Source organism: Epinephelus fuscoguttatus, linkage group LG21, assembly GCF_011397635.1.
Source record: "Epinephelus fuscoguttatus linkage group LG21, E.fuscoguttatus.final_Chr_v1".
Taxonomy (NCBI): domain Eukaryota; kingdom Metazoa; phylum Chordata; class Actinopteri; order Perciformes; family Serranidae; genus Epinephelus; species Epinephelus fuscoguttatus.
The window spans coordinates 18,860,101-18,880,928 of NC_064772.1; the positions used below are offsets into that span (position 1 = coordinate 18,860,101).

General features: G+C 37.2%; 2 protein-coding genes across 5 annotated transcripts in view; one reads left to right on the forward strand and one right to left on the reverse strand.

Moving 5' to 3' along the window:
• The window catches only part of acad11 (acyl-CoA dehydrogenase family, member 11), a 30,129-nt gene extending 21,637 nt beyond the window's left edge, over positions 1-8,492 (forward strand). For both annotated transcript variants that reach the window (XM_049564583.1, XM_049564584.1), the window contains exons 14-20: positions 380-449; positions 1,189-1,274; positions 1,420-1,491; positions 1,673-1,827; positions 1,980-2,096; positions 7,645-7,754; positions 7,844-8,492. In XM_049564583.1, coding sequence (XP_049420540.1) covers positions 380-449; positions 1,189-1,274; positions 1,420-1,491; positions 1,673-1,827; positions 1,980-2,096; positions 7,645-7,754; positions 7,844-7,958 — 725 coding nt within the window. In that variant the 3' untranslated portion in view covers positions 7,959-8,492. The remainder of the gene's footprint in view (positions 1-379; positions 450-1,188; positions 1,275-1,419; positions 1,492-1,672; positions 1,828-1,979; positions 2,097-7,644; positions 7,755-7,843) is intronic.
• Positions 8,493-8,499: 7 nt separating this feature from the next.
• LOC125881498 (U2 snRNP-associated SURP domain containing) lies at positions 8,500-19,662 on the reverse strand. 3 transcript variants are annotated; one of them, XM_049564581.1, is made up of 26 exons: positions 19,597-19,662; positions 18,179-18,277; positions 17,945-18,059; positions 17,676-17,800; positions 17,503-17,573; positions 17,240-17,328; positions 17,057-17,092; positions 16,866-16,948; positions 15,560-15,725; positions 15,250-15,461; positions 14,800-14,843; positions 13,019-13,123; positions 12,852-12,918; positions 12,549-12,712; positions 11,423-11,585; positions 11,219-11,298; positions 11,026-11,113; positions 10,773-10,910; positions 10,458-10,647; positions 10,258-10,338; positions 10,107-10,158; positions 9,860-10,007; positions 9,653-9,763; positions 9,435-9,562; positions 9,136-9,321; positions 8,500-9,029 (listed from the first exon to the last, which is right to left on the reverse strand). In XM_049564581.1, exons 1-26 carry the CDS (start codon positions 19,639-19,641, stop codon positions 8,894-8,896), a joined length of 2,922 nt encoding a protein of 973 aa, XP_049420538.1. In that variant the 5' UTR covers positions 19,642-19,662; the 3' UTR covers positions 8,500-8,893. The 3 variants fall into 3 exon arrangements, with proteins under 3 accessions (XP_049420538.1, XP_049420537.1, XP_049420539.1); XM_049564580.1 differs by lacking the exon at positions 17,057-17,092 and having other exon boundaries at positions 19,597-19,658; XM_049564582.1 differs by lacking the exons at positions 14,800-14,843; positions 15,560-15,725; positions 16,866-16,948; ... (5 more) ...; positions 18,179-18,277; positions 19,597-19,662 and having other exon boundaries at positions 15,250-15,430.
• Positions 19,663-20,828: the final 1,166 nt, after the last annotated feature.

Consider the following 20,828-nt stretch of genomic DNA (forward strand, 5'->3'; position numbering starts at 1 on the left):
TTTTTTGGGGGGGGGGGGGTTGCAGCCATAAAAAAGCATTTTAGACTCAGCCAAGTAAAATTTCAGTTTCTCCCCAACAAACAATATGTATTTAATGACAAACTAAATGTCGCTCCACATGAAAGAATCTAACTCAGGAAATGTAAATCAACCTGTGGCTGTCTCGGGAGGCCGTTCTCATACCATCAATCCGTCACTTGCTCCATCCTCGTCTGGCCCTTCCCAGCCAGCGACGCACATTGTTTCCGATCAGACTCAGGCAGCAGAATGGTTAAGGGCAGACTGTGAAAAGTTGCTTGTCCCATTGTTTGTTACACCAGCAGACAGCAACACAACATGAATACAAATGAACCACAGCATTTATGACTGTTCCCCACAGGTGCTGGCAATCCCCAATGCAAAGTAGCCATTGTGATGTGCAGGAGCGGATCTCAGGATGTGAGCAGCAGGTCAGTACTGTACAACAGTTATGTGGTGAGGAATATTTGCATGTTTGTTTCCTCTTCTGGTGAGTGGAAGTGTATTTTAACCACAGGTTTTATTATTCCAGGATTTTTATGTAGCAGTATTCCAGTTCTCCCAATTAAGTCACTTTTTTGGTTTCATGTAAATTGTTTTATATTCAAATGATTCTGTGCTTGTCAGTGTACCTTTGCACTTTATTTTTCCCATTAACTTCCCTCTGTGCCGCTATTATAATAGAAATGGACTTTGGTTAGAGGGCAGGGTTTACTTCCCAGCATGCACCTGCATTTTAACACCTCTCGCCTGTCTAGCTTTTCTGCCTAGAGGTTTGGATCACATTGCAGAAAAATGTATCAATTAAATCTTGTTGACACTTGATGTCAGTTGAAGATTAGAGCCAATTACATGTCAGCCAGATCATTTAACTCGCATCAGTTACAAGCATTTAAAACATACATGGGAAGAAAAAAACTTCTAAAAACAACCACACCCAAAATATGTAATACACTTTCTACTTGTTTTCTCAGCAGTGTAACAAGGCACACACCCAGAGAAAGTAAAATAAATCAGGGCAGCAGATTCTTACTGACAATGTGCACTTTGAAATGTGTCATACTGAGAGTAACACGAAACACCTGGTCAAAATGGTTACTGTGGAATTATAGATTTAAAGAAAACTGCAGGCGAAGTGAAATGTTTGATTCCCTTAAACTTGTTTCTTAGGCATGGCCAACACAGTATGATCCTCGTCCCCATGGACACACCAGGTGTTAAGCTTGTCAGACCGCTCACCGTGTTCGGACAGGATGGTAGGATAGTGTTTGTCATTACATCTACGTGTGCTGTTGATATTTTCCTGTTTTTAAACAATAATAATTTCCCTTTTGCATGCAAACATGACAAATGAGCTTCCCTGGCCAAATAAATAGTTCTTTCCCTTGTTTCTGTGCTCAGATGCCATCCATGGTGGCCACTTTGAAGTGCACTTTGAAAATGTGCGTGTCTCTGCTTCCAACATGATTCTAGGTAAGAGACTGTATTGCTGTACGTTCCTGTTTTATCTCATTAACTCACTTTAGGTCTTCTCAAGAAGCACGTTACACCTATAAACCCATAGAGAAATTTGATTCCTTATCTTTCCTTTATTGTGTTTGAACAATAAAGTAATTTGGGCTCAGTATCTGACCCACTCTTTATCTGTTCCCAGGAGAGGGCAGGGGATTTGAGATTGCCCAGGGTCGTCTGGGGCCGGGAAGGCTGCACCACTGTATGAGGGCTGTTGGTGTGGCAGAGTTGGCACTGGAGCTGCTCTGTGAGCGAGCTGCCTCCAGACAGACATTTGGAAAGAAACTATACCAACATGTAAGAGAACACTGACCCCAGAGATTTCTGTAACTTTAATTTCAGGGCTGTGGTATTGTCGCATATATTTAGCTCCTCCATGCTGGTGACACCTAGTGGACAAATTGTTACATGCAGCTTGAGTAAATATGCTCTCCCTCTTGTGTGTTTAGGAAGTTGTTGCTCACTGGATAGCAGAGTGCCGTCTCATGATAGAACAGACCCGCCTGCTGACGCTGTATGCTGCTCATGCCCTAGATACACTGGGCAGCCGAACTGCTCGCAAACAGGTAATATTGCCAAAAGTCTGTTTTGGACATAGTCACATGCTGTGTCCCAATTCCAGTAATTAGACTTCAGAATGCCACTTAACAATGAGACCAAAACAAAGTTTTTTCCAAAGCAGTAATACCTTTTAAAAGACCTTTCACCTTAGTTCACAACTGGTTTGACTTTGTCTTGCTGGGAGCAGCTGCTTTATGTCCCATCAGCATTGCATTATGGCAAATATAAAATAGAATATACACTCAAATCAAACGCTCAGTTCTTTGTGTTGCTCAGTACCGCTCACATCAGTATCCTATTCTCTATTCTTCAAGCCCAGTTATGTCCACCCCGTTACTGTTACAGGGGAGACATTTTGTGCTTAAGTTAGCCATTATGATTAAAAACAAGTGAGCACTTGGTGGCAACTGTGGAAGATTTTTTTTTTTTTTTTTTAAATTTAACTGTATTTTTATAATTGCCAAAAATTATCGGTTTCCACTGTGAATAAGCATGACAGGGTGGACATGTTATACAGACAAACATTCTAAAACATTAGAAAAAAAGGTTGATTAAAGAGAGATATTTACTTTGCGGTTTTCCCGACAAAAATGTTTGCTGCTCTCTGAGTCATGTGATGGACGAGGAGAAGTCAGGGGGCATGTCCAGTGGGACTTGCATCAGAGTAACATGGGGGGACAGTCAGGGACACAACATATTTTAAAAGTTTTAAGCATTAAAAATGTATAAATAACAAAAAAATAACATTGGTGAGGAATATCATAAATAAAGCTATACAGCAACAATGAACAATGTTAAATTTGTTTGATTTATGTTACTTACATTTGTAATTTAAGATGGGAAACATGAAAAGGGACATGGCAGTTTCACCTACTTAGAGTAATTATTTTAAATATAATTAATTCTGCATACATATCATTTTGCTATCAGGTAGAAGTGAATTAACAATGTATTTTTGCACAAAATATACCATACTATGCCAAGGGGACTCAAATGGCACTGAATGACTCAACTATGACAAGGTAGGGTCATCGCGTACACTATACTGACTTAATATATATCATTTTTGGCATAGTATACTGTGTCTTCTCATATGACATTTCTTGAGGCATACTATATTTAAGCTTCACCTTTTTCATTTTGAAGCCATACTATAATATGACTTTTTATATGTCATTGTTTTATGCCATACTATACAATGACTGTTTATACATCATTGTTTTATGCCATACTACACTGTAACTTTTTATGCTCATTGTTTTATACCATACTATACTGTGACTTTTTATACATCATTGTTTTATGCCATACTACACTGTAATTTTTTATACATCATTGTTTTATACCATACTATACTGTGACTTTTTATACATCATTGTTTTATACCATACTGTACTGTAACTTTTTATACATCATTTTATTCCATACTATACTATGATTTTTTATACATCATTGTTTCATTCCATACTATACTATGACTTTTTATACATCATAGTTTCATTCCATACTATACTATGACCTTTTATACATCATTGTTTTATTCCATACTATACTATGATTTTTATACGTCGTTTTATGCCATACTATACAATGACGTTTTATACATCATTGTTTCATTCCATACTATACTATGACTTTTTATACATCATTGTTTTATTCCATACTATACTATGATTTTTTATACATCATTGTTTCATTCCATACTATACTATGACTTTTTATACATCATTGTTTTATTCCATTCTATACTATGACTTTTTATACATCATTGTTTTATTCCATTCTATACTATGACTTTTTATACATCATTGTTTCATTCCATACTATACTATGATTTTTTTATACATCATTGTTTTATTCCATTCTATACTATGATTTTTTATACATCATTGTTTCATTCCATACTATACTATGACTTTTTATACATCATTGTTTTATTCCATTCTATACTATGACTTTTTATACATCATTGTTTCATTCCATACTATACTATGACTTTTTATACATCATTGTTTTATTCCATACTATACTATGACTTTTTATACATCGTTTTATGCATTATTATACTATGACATTTTTAGGGCATACCATACTGAACCTTTATGTATCATTTTTATGGCATGCTATACCATGACTTCTTCTGACAATTGCATGGCATACTATACTATGAAAATCATGAAAGAACATCATAGTATAGTATGTCTTCAAAAATCGTGACAGAACGTCATAGTATAGTATGTCGTCAAAAAACCTGAAAAACGTCATAGCGTATAGTCTGTTGTCAAAAATCATGAAAATATGTCATAGTATAGGATGTCTTCAAAAGTCATGAAAAAGCGTCATAGTATAGTATGTCATCCAAAATCATGAAAAAAAAACCCGTCAGCATAGCATGTCATCAAAAATTACGAAACAACATCATAGCATAGTATAATATGTCGTCAAAAATCATGAAAAAAAGTCATAGTATAGCATGTCGTCTAAAATGTCTTTTTTTCATGATTTTTGACGACATGCTAAATTATGACCTTTTTTTCACAAATTTGGACGACATACTATACTATGATGTTTTTTCAGGTTTTTTAACGACATGCTATACTATGAAGTTTTTTCATGATTTTTGAAGAGACACTATACTATGACTTTTTTTCAGGTTTTTTGATGACATACTACACTGACGTTTTTTCATGATTTTTGACAACATACTATACTATGACATTTCTTAATGATTTTTGACGACATACTATATTATGACGTATTTTCAGGTTGATTGACAACATACTATACTATGACTTTTTTTTTATGATTTTTGACGACGTTCTATACTATGACTTTTTTTTTCAGGTTTTTTGACGACATACTATACTATGACGTTTCTTAATGATTTTTGACGACATACTACACTATGTTTTTTCAGGTTTTTTGATGACATACTACACTATGACATATTTTCGTAATTTTTGATGACATGCTATACTATGACGTGTCTTCGTGATTTTTGACGACATACTATACTATGACGTTTTTTCATGATTTTTGACAACATACTATACTATGACGTATTTTCAGGTTTATTGACAACATGCTATACTATGACCTATTTTTGTAATTTTTGATGACATGCTATACTATGATATTTTTTCATGATTTTTGAACACATACTATACTATGATGTTGTTTCATATTCTTGCTGACATACTATACTATGATGTTCTTTCATGATTCTTGATGACATACTATACTATGATGTTGTTTCATATTCTTGCTGACATACTATACTATATGTTTTCATGATTTTTGAAGACATACTATACTATGACATTTCTTCATAGTTTTTGGCAACACACTATACTATGACGTTTTTTCATGATTTTTGATGACATACTATACCATACTTTTTTTTTTTTCTCCTGATTTTTGACGACATGCTATACTATGACTTTATGACTTTTTTCCAGATTTTTGATGACATACTATACTATGATTTTTTTTATTTTTTTTTTTACGACATATACTATGATGTTTTATTCATGAATTTTGACTACATGCTATACTATGATTTTTTTTCATGATTTTTGGTGACATACTATACTATGACATTTTTGATAGTATGGCATATAAGGATGTCATAGTATAGTATGCCTTACTATTGTCAGAAAAAGTCATGGTATAGCATGCCATAAAAATGATATATAAAATGTCAATATGGTATGCCCTAAAAATGTCATGCTATAGTATGGCATGAAACAGTGTATGAAAAGTCATAGTATAGTATGCCATACAATTGTCAGAAAAAGTTATGGTATAGCATGCCATAAAAATGATATATAAAATGTCAGTATAGCATGCCCTAAAAATGTCATAGTATAGTATGGCATGAAAGGATGTAGAAAAAGTCATTGTATAGTATGCCTTAAGATTGTCAGAAAATTTCATGGTATAGAATGCCACAAAGATGATATAACATCATGTAAATAACGTCACAGTATAGTATGTCTTCAAAAATCATGAAAAAACATCATAGTATAGTATGTCTTCAAAAATCTTGAAAAAACATCATAGTATAGTATGTCTTCAAAAATCTTGAAAAAACATCATAGTATAGTATGTCTTCAAAAATCATGAAAAGACATCATAGTATAGTATGTCTTCAAAAATCTTGAAAAAACATCATAGTATAGTATGTCTTCAAAAATCATGAAAAAAACATCATAGTATAGTATGTCTTCAAAAATCATGAAAAAAACGTCATAGTATAGTATGTCTTCAAAAATCATGAAAAAACATCATAGTATAGTATGTCTTCAAAAATCCTCAAAAAAGGTCATAGTATATTATGTCCTCAAAAATCATGAAAAAACGTCATAGTATAGTATGTCTTCAAAAATCATGAAAAAACATCATAGTATAGTATGTCGTCCAAAATCATGAAAAAACCTCATTGTATAGTATGTCTACAAAATCAAAAAAAAAAAGGTCACAGTATAGTATGTCATCCAAAATCATGAATAAACGTCATAGTATAGCATGTCCTCAAAAATCATGAGAAAAACGTCGTAGTAGTATGTCTTCAAAAATCATGAAAAAACATCATAGTATAGTATGTCGTCCAAAATCATGAAAAAACCTCATTGTATAGTATGTCTACAAAATCAAAAAAAAACCATCACAGTATAGTATGTCTACAAAATCATGAAAAACGTCAAAGTATAGTTTGTCGTCAAAATTCCTGAAAAAACATCATAGTATAGCATAACTTCAAAAATCATGAAAAACGTCATAGTATAGTATGTCGTCATAATTCCTGAAAATACGTCATAGTACAGCATAACTTCAAAAATCATGAAAAACGTCATAGTATAGTATGTCGTCATAATTCCTGAAAATACGTCATAGTACAGCATAACTTCAAAAATCATGAAAAATGTCAAAGTATAGTTTGTCGTCAAAATTCCTGAAAAAAACGTTATAGTATAGTATGTCGTCAAAAATCATGAAAAACGTCATAGTATAGCATGTCCTCAAAAATCATGAAAAAAAAATGTCAGTATGTCGTCAAAAAAAACCAACAAAAATGTCAGAATAGAATGTTTTCAAAAATCATGAATAAATGTCATGGTATTGTACGTCGTATGCTGTAAGGCCCTCTGAGGCAAATTGTGATTTGTGATGTTGAGCTTTATAAACAAAATTGATTGATTGAATTGATTGATAGTATGGCATACAAGGATGTATAAAAAGTCATAGTATAGTATGCCTTATTATTGTCAGAAAAAGTCATGGTATAGCATGCCATAAAAACGATATATAAAATGTCAGTATAGTATGGTATAAAACAATAAAACAATGTATGAAAAGTCATAGTATAGTATGGCATAAAACGATGTATAAAAAGTTATATCATATTGTCATACCACAGTATGACTTTCTATGACTTTTGTTTGAAGGCATACTAAACTATGATATGGCATTTTTAGGACATACAATACTACTCTTAAGAATCCACCCCGTCTTTCCATAAGCCCTGTAATAATTTACTAATCTTCTTCCTAGATTGCTATGATCAAGGTGGCAGCAGCTAGGATGGCGTGTAAGGTGGTAGACTGTGCTATACAGGTGTATGGAGGTGCAGGTGTGTCTGGAGACTTCCCACTAGCGCAGATGTAAGTTATCCCCTCCAACACACATATGTGAATGAGCATTACTAAACATTATTCCTTCCTGATGCCAGTATTACGTAATTTTTCCTCAGGTATTCATATGTGCGGACTCTACGCATTGCTGATGGGCCAGATGAGGTGCACCTCTCCTCCATTGCTCATCTGGAACTGAGGGATCAACTAAAGAAAGCACAGTCCAAGCTGTAAAGTAATTAACCTCATATAGCCATAAGTGCTTTACTAAATTGCAATTTGCCTTAACATTAGTTTGCCTCAGTTCACCGCCAAAATGACCATTTGTATATTGATAACTCATCTTGTGTTGAATTTGTCTGGAAAACTTTTTCTCATCTGCCACCTGTGAACAAAGAATCCAAAAATGGAAAAAGTTCTTGATGAACTTAGGTCACAGCAGACAGTGTTTAGCAACAGTACAGCTACATCAAAACATCCTTTCACATAATTTTGCTGTTGTTAAAAATTTGTTTTTGGATTCTTCATTCACCGGGGCATAGTCGATATACAAATGGTCATTTCGGGAGTGAAGTATTCTGCTTTTCCAGTTCCCATGAACTACCTGCTGTAAAGGAATCAGATTCTGATTAGCTTTTTGTGAAATTTTAAGTAATTTTTCTACCAACATACACTATATGTAAATAATTGATTGTAAATCTGTTTTGTAAATTGATGTAAATTTTACTGCAACCTCCTTTAAACCCATTCTATTAAAAGTTTATGAATGTCCACATTGTTTAATTTAAAAATGACACTTGTTTATTAGGAATTCATTTTAATGTGAACTACAAAAACAGAAAATGACAGCATGAATATGACTAATGTCATCACACTCTGATCGGGTGTGGTCTACCACATGGATGAATTCCACTGGGAGGTGATGGGGAATCAGGACACACAAGCACATTATTTTTTGTACAATATAAAACAATGGCCCCATCCATTGGATACACCAGATGGCAACCCATGCAACACCCTCCACTCTTCATCGTCTATACATTAACATTTGGGCAGAGATCTTCAGCTGCCAAATCATTCAGTCAATCTTTTATACAACATGGAGCAGAAAAGGGAAGAATGGGGAGGGAGGAGAATAGGCTGGTTGTGAGGTTGAAGAAAAAGACTCGTCAGTGTTTGCTCTTCTTTGATTTTTTGTGAGACCGGTGAGGTGACCTTGATTTAGACCGGGATTTTTTAGCTGACTTCTTGGGCGTCCTGGAGCGCGACCTCCTGGATCGTTTGGGTGTGCGAGGTGAGGGAGATCTAGTGGGACAAACAGGACAGTGAATTTCAGTCAAAGTGATAGACAAGATCAAGTTTAAGATCAGTGAAAACAACAGGAGAAGCACTGCTGGACAGGTAGGCTCACCTCTTTGAGGACTTTTTGTTGCTGGATCGCGGTGAGTCTTTATGGGTGGAGCGGGAAGATGTGTCTTTAGAATATGAGCGATCGGAGCGCTCTGATCTCTCTGATCGCTCTGACCGAGGGGAGGATGACCGGCCTCGTCTGCTGCTACTCCGCGTTGGACTGGGTGACCCACTGTGACGCCGCTTCCTATCAACCAGAGAGGACAAATATCTGTCAGATAGGAAATTAAACGAATCCCACGTTTGAAGAAGCACAGGCATCAATACTTTAATGACACCACGGCCAACTGATTATCTCACCTCTCTTTCCTGGTTGGCGTGTCCTCTTTCTCTTTTTCCTTCTTCAAGTCTTTCAACCGGGCCTCAGCTTTCTCCTTCTCTTTCTTCTCCCTCTCTTTCTCCCGTTCAAGTTTCTCCTTTTCTTTTTCCTACAATAAGGGAACACAAAAAATGACCCCAATTTAGAATTTCAAACCCTGTATTTGACATCATCTATATTATATAGCCAAACTAAATACCTTTTGTAGTAGTTTGTCCCTGTAGTGCTCCACCTGCTCCTGAATACTCTGCCCAGACTTCTTGGGCCGTTTCCCAGACTCCAGTTCATCCTGGAACTTCATAACCTTAACCTACGTGAACAAAACAAAGAATGTCACGTGCATACAAAACACCACAAACACCTTGACATACTTGTCATGTAGGATGGGGGTTTCTGATAGAATTACCTCTATTTCTCTGAGCTTTGTACGTTTCTCCTCATTCATTTCAGACATCTTGGCCTTAAAATCTGAGTCATCTCTGATGGGATTGAAGTAGCTCTGATTATCTTCTGAGCGAGGACTCCTGTCATCATCGTCACTGTCCTCCTCATCCCTGTAGAGTTGAAAACAGTTCATTAAAAAACAGTTCAAGGGTGCACCAATGTATTTGCTGAAAAACAAATTATTCTCAAATGTTGCACGCAAAACTCACTTTTTCGTTTCTTCTGGCTGCTCAAATATCTCCCATTTTGAAGTTGTCACAGCTAAGGAGTGAACAAAAGACAGCATAAGTGCGACTAAGACTGCACAAAACTGGTGACAAAGATAATGTATGTACTGAAGCCATTTAGAAGAAGTCTCACCTTGAGCTTCTAATTCCGACTCGTCCACTGCTTCCCATTTCGAAGGTGCTACCTTGAAGGTTGCCTCTTTGGACGGATCCACTATGAAAATAAGGAAAATGAGTCACTGTACAAGAGCAGCATACAGTATAACACTTGGACTGAGATCATCATTGAAAACACCTCATACAACATCATGTGTTAGTCTCTGCACAACTTACAAGGTATTCCATCTAAGTCTTCTTCCATTGGCTTTATGGGAACACCATCTAGGTCATCCATGGGGGCTCCGTCAATAGGCGCCCCATCAATGGGCCCGGCGTCAATCGGCACCCCATCCACGTCCTCCAGCAGAGAGCCATCTACATACTCCCCTATTGGAGCCCCATCAATGTCCTCTGCTGGCTCAGCCTGGGCCAAAGACAGCACAAAAAACAAGCTAGGACTTCAATAACTCATGGGATAGATTTGGAAATAAAGTTACTTTAAGATCATTTTTAGGATATTACATGATCAACTACTGTTAGATTACTTACCTCCACAAGGACAACAGGGGCTTCCTTCTCTGCAGCGAGATTAACTAGACCCAGGAAGATGTTCTGCAGCTTGATGAGGAAAGGGTCTGGGTACACAGCCCAGTCCTCCCATGCCCGGAAACATGACATAACTCGTTGCTGCAACAAAGAAGAAAAGCAGACAAGAATGGTTGGGTGACATATTGTAAGTGTCAAACTGATTATGTAAAATATTTGTGTTTAGTTTACTTTGTGGGATTTGGACGTTTGGTACCTTAAAGTTCTCACTCTGAAGATGGCCCTGTATTGTTTTGTATGTCGCGTTGAGGTCTGCGAAGATCTGACAGAGCTTTGTCTCAAAACTGTTAACGAGGGTAAAAGCAATAATGTGAAGCTGAGTATCAAGTATCCCACTTGGGTATTCCAATATTAAAATGACAGTTCTGTGTAATAATGACACAACTCACTATTTTCTGTAGTAAGACGCGTTGGATACTTTGGCAGAGGAGTTGTAGAGCACATCAGAAACTAGATATAGCCGTGCAATCTGAAACGTAAAAGAGAAAAAAAAAATAAAATAAAATATTTTCACAAGAATAACAACCACAGAATTTAACATTCTTTGATGTTCTTGGTCTTTTTTGTAGTAGAAGGTTGGCGCTATGTCTTACCTTCTTGGGAAGAGGGGTTTTGAGGATGGAGAGAGACTCTGTGATACACTCCACAATCTCTTCAGCTGCTTCGGCATGGCTGAGGCAAAACAACATGGCTTCTGCTATGTCTCCCCTCCTGGGGGTCAAACCACGCAGCATCTCCTCCAGTTTGTCCCGCTCTCTGCAGAAAAGAAGCGCAATCAGAGTGAATATTAATGCAGGTTCACCTACAGCAGGTTATCTTAACACTACTGATGAATCATGAGATGATGCCATTTAAAGGGACGGTTCACTCCAAGATCTAAAATATTTTTTCCTTCTTACCTGTAGCGCTATTTATCAATCTAGATTGTTTTAATGTGAGTTGCCGAGATATTGGCCCAAGAGATGTCTGCTGGGAAAATCCAGAGACCTTGTTGTGAGCAGCTGTATGTAGGAACTATTTTCTTTCTACCAAACTACAGCCGCAAACTAGACCACAGCATAGAAGAAATGTGCATCAGAGCATAGATGAGAGGCTTGTGCATAAATGTTTAACATTTTTTTTGGACATTTTATTAATATTTGTTGGACATTTTATGAATAATATTTTTGATATTTATTTTACAGACACTTTACTTAAATTTGTCAGACATTTTATTAATAATATTTCGGACATTTTATTGATTTTTTTAATTATATTTTTTAATATTTGTCAGACATTTTATTAATAATATTTTGGACATTTTGTGAATTTGTTTTTGGACATTTTATTAATATTCGTCAGGCATTTTATGTTTTTTTTTCCCGGACATTTTATGAATATTCGTCAGACATTTTATGTACATTTTTTCAGACATTTTATGAATCATTTTTCGGCAACTACTATCTATTTTTCTGCAATATTGGGCACGTTTCCTTCTGCATGGTGACACATGATTTGTTTGAGTTTCTCAATTGTTTTTTTTTTTTTTTTTTTGGAGACAGACATCTCTATGGCCGATATCTCGGACAGTCAACAACTCACACCAAAACAATCAACATAAATAAGTAGCAATACAGGTAAGAGGCAAAAGAAAATTCTTTTTGATTTAAGGGTCAACTGTCCTTTGAGACTACATTTTTTACTGAATCCACACCAAATTTCTTAACAAAATGGTCTTACTCTTCCTTCAAGCAACCCTTCTTGCTGCCCTCCTCCTCTTCCTCCTCTTCCTCTCCATCATCATAAGGACCATGAAGGTACGGGTTAAGAGGTGGTGGACGCCACAACGAGCCATTTTTAAACATCCTAAAGTCTTCTGTTTTCCATTTGACTGGTGCTTCACCCTGAGCAAGAAATGCACAGTTAATATCACAACAAAACCTGTTGGACTCTGATCTCAGAACATGGTATTTTTCTTAAATGTGGGATGAATACCATGGAAATTTTGTCGGAAAAAAACAAAACAAAACACTGAAATCAAACCTGTAGTATGGAGTAGAGCTTCCACCGGTAGTATACATGTGCTGGGCTTTGGTTCTCAAATAAAAACCTGAAAGAAAAATCATCAACATGAGGAGCCGCATCATAAATGTGCAACAACTACTAAAATGACAAAAGGTAACACGTCACTGATGTGCAGTTACACTGACCTGTACATGGGATTGTTGATTTCTCTGTTCATGATCATGGCTTCAAACATTGGGCCTTCACGCACCACAAACTCGATCATTCGGTGGATGAGAGAGAGCAAATTCCTACAAGAAAAACACAGTTAAAGCAAACAGATTCAGACTGGCCGGACTCTTGACCACTACAAAAAGCCTGTCTGTTAAAAGCTTAATTTTTGCCTGGTGGTTTTGCACTCAGAAAATGTATCTTGACAGAAATGGGGCATTATTGGCAAAACAAATGTTGCAGGGCATAACTGCAGATGTCACATTCATAACTATAACTGAATAGTGCGCTGACATGTGAATACTTTAGTAAATGTCACTTAAATGGCTCCAACAAAATATGATTTATTAAACAAATTAATTTACTGTGAGGCTGAAGAGAGATGTCTGTCGAAGAGTGTCACGTGACCAGGCATAAATTAAACATAACTGTGACTATACCTCTGAGCCTACATAACATCAATGCATAAATGCCACCAAAAATCAAAACTGAAAATGACAACTTATGTAACAGTAAAATGTTCGTATTAATTAAGATTTTTTTTTAACTAACAATTCACATTACAGTAGATTTTTTTAAATTGGGTGTATTTTTTTTTTTTTTTTTTTATACAAGACCAACATCAAATTTAAGCCTGTTTTCTCAAGCTCTACAGTGCAAAAGGTTTTACATTTCATTGCACTGCCTGGACCCTCTCTTTGAAATCTTCCTTGACTGAATTTTTTGAAAAATGGGCAACTAGTGAAGCTGAAGAACTTGGGAAATTCAGAGCGAGACATTGACAAGACACTGCATTAACTGAAAAGCCTGTCAATACAGTGCCTTTCAATTCCCACTCATCTCCTGACTAATGTGAGTTGAGGAAGAACCAAAGCAGTACAGGATTGTTGGCCTAAATAGGCTAAACATGTTCTCTTCTGGTGGAGCTGGTAATGACTGAATACAGTGCAAATGGCATCACTAAAGTTCTTCTGTGACAATTTGGGGGAAATACATGGTGCAGGCTGCATACAATTAGCCTAAAGTGGCCAACAAGACAAAGGATGTCTTTCATTTGACAACACAGATCACATTTACTTGTATTGGAGCCGATCGTACCAATGGCGGGGTAAAATTCAGTATACTTTCCCAATCCATCCCATGATGCTTTTCAGGTCCCTCGCTGCTGCAGACAGTTCAACTTGTGCTGCTCACCAAGGCCAATGTCAAAGGTCATATATAGACTAATACTGGCAGGTTTGGATTTGTTGGCAGGGGCCAGATTTACTGAGCTCCCGAATAGAGTGACAGAGGCCAAGGGGGTAGACGGTCTGCGTGAGCAATGGTCAGAGAGCAGCATTTCACAACTACAGATCTAGAATCAGCAGACTATGTATCTGGCAGAGTAACATGTCACTAAAGTTGGAAAAACAACACCATTACATGTTGATGTATGGAGTGGAACTGTGATGGACTGAAGTCATGATGTTCAGCTCTAAACGGCACATTAAATAAGCACTATAATGATGTTTCTGCTACGTATTTAAAAAGGAAACATGAGGTGATGGAGTGTGAAAGAGCAAGGTACAAAACAAACTTGTCAGTATCATTCTACCTACTAATATGATGACATTGTACAATAGCCTCAACCATTGCTCACACATACTGACCAGCCCCCTGTAGCATGCAGTGATCAACTGATCAAACTTTAGCTTCATTATGGGATGGTTTTTTTTTCTAAGTTTGTACACCAATTTAAAAAAAGAAAAACATGTACCTTTCTGTTGGGATAACCACTTTGACTATGGCTTGCGACAGAGTCTGTATATGAAGTCACATCAGATAATAAACATAGAATGTGAGTATTGTTAAAAGGCAACAGGTGAAAAATATAGAAAATGCATTTTAATGTGCAAATAGACAACAACTTTCCTTTACTGCTGTCAGTTTTACTAAAGGCCAAACACCCTGCCCTGACACTGTATTCACTAACCATAAACCCCTCTCTGTAACACTGAGCATTTTCCACACGCTAACATTCACTATACCCACACTTTGATATACACTGCAAAACTAGTTTCATTCAGCAAGACTAAAGCTATCACTTACAAAAACTGGAATAAAATATGTCCTGACTGCTCATCATAAAGGCTAACATCTTACCAGCTGAACATACAAAACACTGCCATAACCCATGACATAATCCTAGGCTGACATGCTGAGTTACCTTCTCAAACTCCTCCTTGTTTTTAGGCGGAGGAAGCAAGGGAGCATTGGGGTTCTTTAGCCTCTCCCGGGGCTGTGCGTTGAAGGGTAAGCCAGAGGGAGGCGGTGGGAGTGTGTGCTCCATCATGGAAGGAGGGATGTAGATGGGGTGGGGAGGAATGGGCACACCTTTGCCCCATCCTAATTTCATCTCAAAGTTCATTATCATCTTTCCTGTAATAGAAGTAAAAATATATGTATTTAAAATGGCTGCAAAGAACTAGAAGTATGTCAGTTACCTTATTAAATAAAAAAGAACTACAGGGTTGTACCATTTAGGTTCTTGAGCGCTCGCTCTGCATCCCTCCTGTTCATGAAAGCCACAAAGCCACAGTTCCTCTCCCGAGCCCTCTCCTCATCTGTCCTTGGCCACATGATCTTCACACTGGCCAGTGGGCCATAGCGGCCAAACTCTTGACACAGCATCTCCTCATTCATCTATAAAGTAACAAAGATAAGACATGCAGAATATTAATACTTCATAAATGAACACTGGATAAGTATCTGAGCAACATTAGCACTTAAGGGAATAAGCGACACATTTCTATTTGGAATTTACTGTCAGCCCAAAGAAAAAGCAACAGGCTCAAATACAGTCCTCCTGTTCACATCAAAAATCCATGCTTTACAGGGTTCCCACACTTATTTTACCAATAGATTTTCCAAACTTTCCCATAATGTTTCCATAATGTTTTGCCCTATTTCCGTGACTTTAAGTGGTTTAAAATGGGTAGACCTATACATAATTAAACATGCACTTTCCAAGCACTTACAGATGAGCAACCCTCTTTGAGGAACACAAAACCAAAGATCTTTCAGATGTCAATACAATATGATGCGTTTTTGGATCATAATTTTAACAAGTTTCTATTCATGTTGTCTAATAATTATTTTGCTTGCCTGAACCTGAGCGTACGCGATACCTCAATAATTTAAGGTTGATCACCATCATGTCCCTTTGAGCCTCCCACATCAACGTGGATCAGTGACCCAACACAGTGGCCAAATTATATTGCCCATCCGGACATCTATACAACATACCTAGTGATTCAAGCAAATATGTACATTCAATTAAATCATCAGGTATCATTAGGCTAAGTCTTAGGCTGAGATTTAGTTAGAGAAGACTGAGCAGTCTGATGGTGCTATACTGTATGACTGTAAAGTTACTGCAGCAGCCTCTCACTCAAGCTACCATCAGCTATCCATCAGTGGTAAGTGTCACCAGCTTCATCTGTGATTTATCTCACTGAGAGTGAATATTCACGCAGTTTATGTGCTTCAAATTTCAGTGTCTGAGGCCACGCACACAGCATCAGATCTTAAATTAGTAATACAAGATGTGCATTTTGCATAACTTTACACATATTTTGGAATTTTTATATACATTATATTATATATTTTAAACAACAGCCCTGTTTACATTCTCCCAAATAATTCTGTTAATTCTAAACTATTCCCAGACCTGCAAAAACAGTTTTTCTAACTTTATAATCTTTCTAGGATTTTCATAACCACGGGAACCCTGGCTTCTGTATCTCTCTTCTCCATTTCATAAATGCATGGACACAAACTCACCTGTGGATTGATGTTTCCGAGATACAAGTTAGTCGTGGACGGGTCTCCAACATCATGGGAACCTGGCGCACAATCATCCAAAACTGCAGAAACACAAAAGAGAGAGAAATTTCCTACTGCTGTCTGACAGGACAACATATTCTCTAAGCAAGATGAAGAAATTCACGGCCACTATATTAAGTCAAAATTACCACTGGACGGACGGTTTCTTCTTGAAGAACCATCCGCTAAAAGAAGCAGAAAAGCAGTATAAATTTTGTTTCAGGGCAAAAGTGGACAAAGGGGTTGGGAGGGTGGAGTAAGGCGTGCAGGACAGCGCCATTTCAGGCCAAGTTAGTACACGGAACACAGTCGTGCAGTTTAGTGACACTTACACGAGCGTCTTCCGTCCGTGCCCGAGAGAGGTTCGAAACGACTAACACGTCCTTTCATCTTGTGCCTTTCGTCCCTTTCCTCCTGGATTCTGCAAAAAGCGACATGAAGTACAATTAGGTTCACTCCAGGTCCAAATTATGACAACGTTTGTACTTTCGGAACTGCACCACTCTACATCATAACACCTAGGAACCACTAATTACCGCTATCACAAGAAATTAAAATGTCAGATTATATAACAGATTTATGTGTTGAAACTTACTGTTTAAGTTCTTCTTTGAAGAGCTCCAAGTTGCTCTTCTTCTTTTCCTTTTCAGTAGTTTTCTTCACAGGCTAAAATGCACACGGAAAAATAGTATCAGCAGTCCAAAACCAAAGCATTATTTACTAGAGCAGTAACAAGAGAAGCTACTTGTTAAATGTGATAATACTTACATGTCTTTTGTCTAATGTTAAAAACTGAGGTGGGGTTTCCAAAGGCAAGAAGCTTTTTGTTTGGGTCTCAAACCGTGACTTGGGCTTGTACAATTTCCCTTTCTTCTCATCAGAAGATGCCTCATCTGAAAGATGAAAGAGTGTGTTTGTTCTGAGTTCCATTAATTGTTCAAGGCATGGGTAGAGGATGTTGTGAAGTGTGCTTGTGTCCAAACATATCACGCAATTCATTTGGGGAATACATAAAGCAAATAATTGCAATGGCATACCTTTTGATGCATTTGCAAAACCACCACGGACAAAGGCCTTGACTTTTCCCTCCCCTCCTCCTTCAAAAGCAGCAAGAAACTCCTCATAAATCTCTGCTGCTGCCCGCTCATCCTCCTGAACATAGAAACCAGCGTCAAAGTAAATAAATGCATACATAAACATCTTAACACAATGTGTACCCTGTTACCACAAATCATATTGACAAAATTCTCCATAAGGAAGGCAATACTTACTTTTTTCTTTATTTCATCTTGCTCTTTCTTGCTTAGGGTCCTCTTTGCCACTGCCATTTTCCCAATGCTGAAAGACTTCAGTTTGCTCTCGAGCAGCGCCTGTTGATATTAAAAATTAATAACTTTATATAGCTCCCTTCATAACAGTGTTACAAAGTGCTTCACATATTGCACAATATATTGGGGCCCTTACAGCAAAAGAAAAGCACAGTCTCCTTTAGTGGTGAGTCTAGATCAAGGGACTGTTATTAGTTTTTGTCACATGATCTGAGATTGTGTGCAGATAGATAGAACATATCAGTTCCAAGTTAGTGCTAGGACATGTAGCGCTTATAAGTAATGAGTAAAACATTAAAATCAATCCTGAAGTTACCAGGAAGCCAATGCAAGGTCGCTCAATGGGTGTTATTTTTTTTTGTTTGATACAGTTAAATCTTGCTGCAGCAATGTGTACAATCTGAAAATGTGAGAGTGCTTTATTGTTGAAGCAGGTAAAGAGTGGATTACAAAAGTCACTTCTGGAGAAAATAAATGCATGAACAACTTTCTCCAAGTCAGAGATGATAGAAATGACCATTCAAAGTTCATAAAAACAAAGCAATGTTGGTTCAACAGGTATTTCATAGTCACGCGATATAACTCTAAATTTGGATGCATACAACACATCCAGACCATCACACTGCTCCAAATAGAATTATTATTATTATTATTCAAATGTCTGCCAACGCACGACAGCAACCATGTTGACAAGTAGGTAAAGCGGGACCCACTGCCGTAACAACACGCAGCTAACACAACACTGTAAAGTGGGTTGTGTCCACTTGTAGTTTGCAATCATTGCTCCAACCTTTAATGGTCGTTCTGTGGGTTGTATTTACTGCATAACGTTATATTCTACTTAGCTGAGCCCGGACATTAGAAAGTAGCTACAACTGAGCAAAATGAACCAGAGGCCTAACGAGCTGGTATGTGCTGCAGCGCCACCGACTGAATGCATTAGGCGGCGAATGGCTGTTGCAAGGAGGCTATAATATTGCTAGGCCCAAATTCCAAAATATTACATTTCCTATGTCTAAATTCAAACATATATCCATTAAACATTGTACTTGACACCAGCTGTGACAGTATCAGTATATTAGCTGGGCGAACATTCATTTCTGGGTCAACTGCCCTGACTATTCCTTCTTGTGTTAGCTAAATCACTTAGCTTAGCTTAGCTTAGCCGTGTGGCCGGAGAGCCAAAGTGCTAGCTTTAGCGCGTTTATAGTTAGCTAACACCGTTGCGCACACTCGTAACTCTTGTCACTTGCAGGCTATAAATATGTAAATAGGCGAGGCTGTTCAGGCATTATATTATTTACATCGTTTTCATAACAACAGATAAGACTAGCTAATGCAAGTATAAACGGTAAATTCACCTTAGCGCTAGCTTTTTGAGAGCCACCAGGCGTTCGGTCCGCCATCTTTTGTGGTACTAAAATAAAATCGATCGCCGATAAGAAGATAACGGCAAACGTGAAACTCCAGGCGACGCAATCAATCACCGAATCAATGATGGCTAAACTTATTTTCTCTGCCACTCAATCTCTGGTAATAATTACAAACAAATAAAAACACAAATTGTGACTGTAAATTGCAATGATTTTGAGAGATAAAACAAGATGTTTATACATCTTTTCCATTTGTTTTAGGGACTGTCCGTTAGTTATGAGGGCGGGAGTAGGTGGTACAAAAGGGGAAGGCGTGTAAAATAATTTTTTTAAGCACCAGTGAGGGACTTTTGTCATTTTATTTCATTTATCTATTTTTGGGCTTAGGGGAGGGCCATACACATTTAAAACCCAACATTCACAGTAATTCAGTTCAGTGTGCGGCGGTTTATGTTGATGATTTTGGCTAGCCTATATTTTGTAGGCTATTCATAGAGTCCACTAGGTATGAGTCCTGCAATCCGAAAATGTGTTAGCATTTTAATACTTCTGCTTCCTTCATCAAAAAGTCAATGGGGTTGCTTTTATATGTAAACTTTTAAACTTTCACGTTTTGTACTCCAACAAAAATAGGTCAGCAAATACCCCACTTACCACACCAAGCCGTGCCGAACACAGCTTTACAGTGTTGTTATGTTGGTGACATTAGCTCACTTCTGGCAATTGCATTTAGGCTTCACTAGTCTAATCATGAAGATAGTGTTCATTTGTGAAGATGAAAGTATCATTAATGTTTGTTTGTACTTATTTTACCACCAGTGTTTAAAGATTGGAATTTGGGCATTTTTTAAACCACTAAAATTCTAATGGTACCACTAGTTATGAAAATCACCATTTAAATCGGAGTTATGAAGAAATATGTAGCAAGTAGCTGCTTGTACCATACTATTCCAGCAGGTGGTGCTCCCGCTGCCATTGGCTGTCATGTTATCTCTATGTAATCTGTGTCCTCTACCTGTGCATATTATTCTGACAGCCCACCCTAAGGCCATTTCAAACACCTCTTTTAATAATATTCAGGCAGCTGGTGTAAAAATGTAAATTCCTGTCAGAGAACAGGCCACAGTTGTGCTCTGTTGCTCCAAACCTGCTCAGTATGTGTGTTATACACATTGCAGGCACTGAGTTATATGATCTTGGATATCAGTCAAGTCTCTGCC

Bases quoted from the DNA above. Each gene is read 5' to 3' on its own strand.
- LOC125881498 (XM_049564581.1), bottom strand. From the start codon at position 19,641: ATGGCGGACCGAACGCCTGGTGGCTCTCAAAAAGCTAGCGCTAAG. The intron at 11,114-11,218 runs GTGAGTTGTGTC...CCTCGTTAACAG, and splicing joins GCGTCTTACTACAGAAAATA to TTTTGAGACAAAGCTCTGTC. The intron at 10,159-10,257 runs GTGAGACTTCTT...TTCACTCCTTAG, and splicing joins GTCGGAATTAGAAGCTCAAG to CTGTGACAACTTCAAAATGG.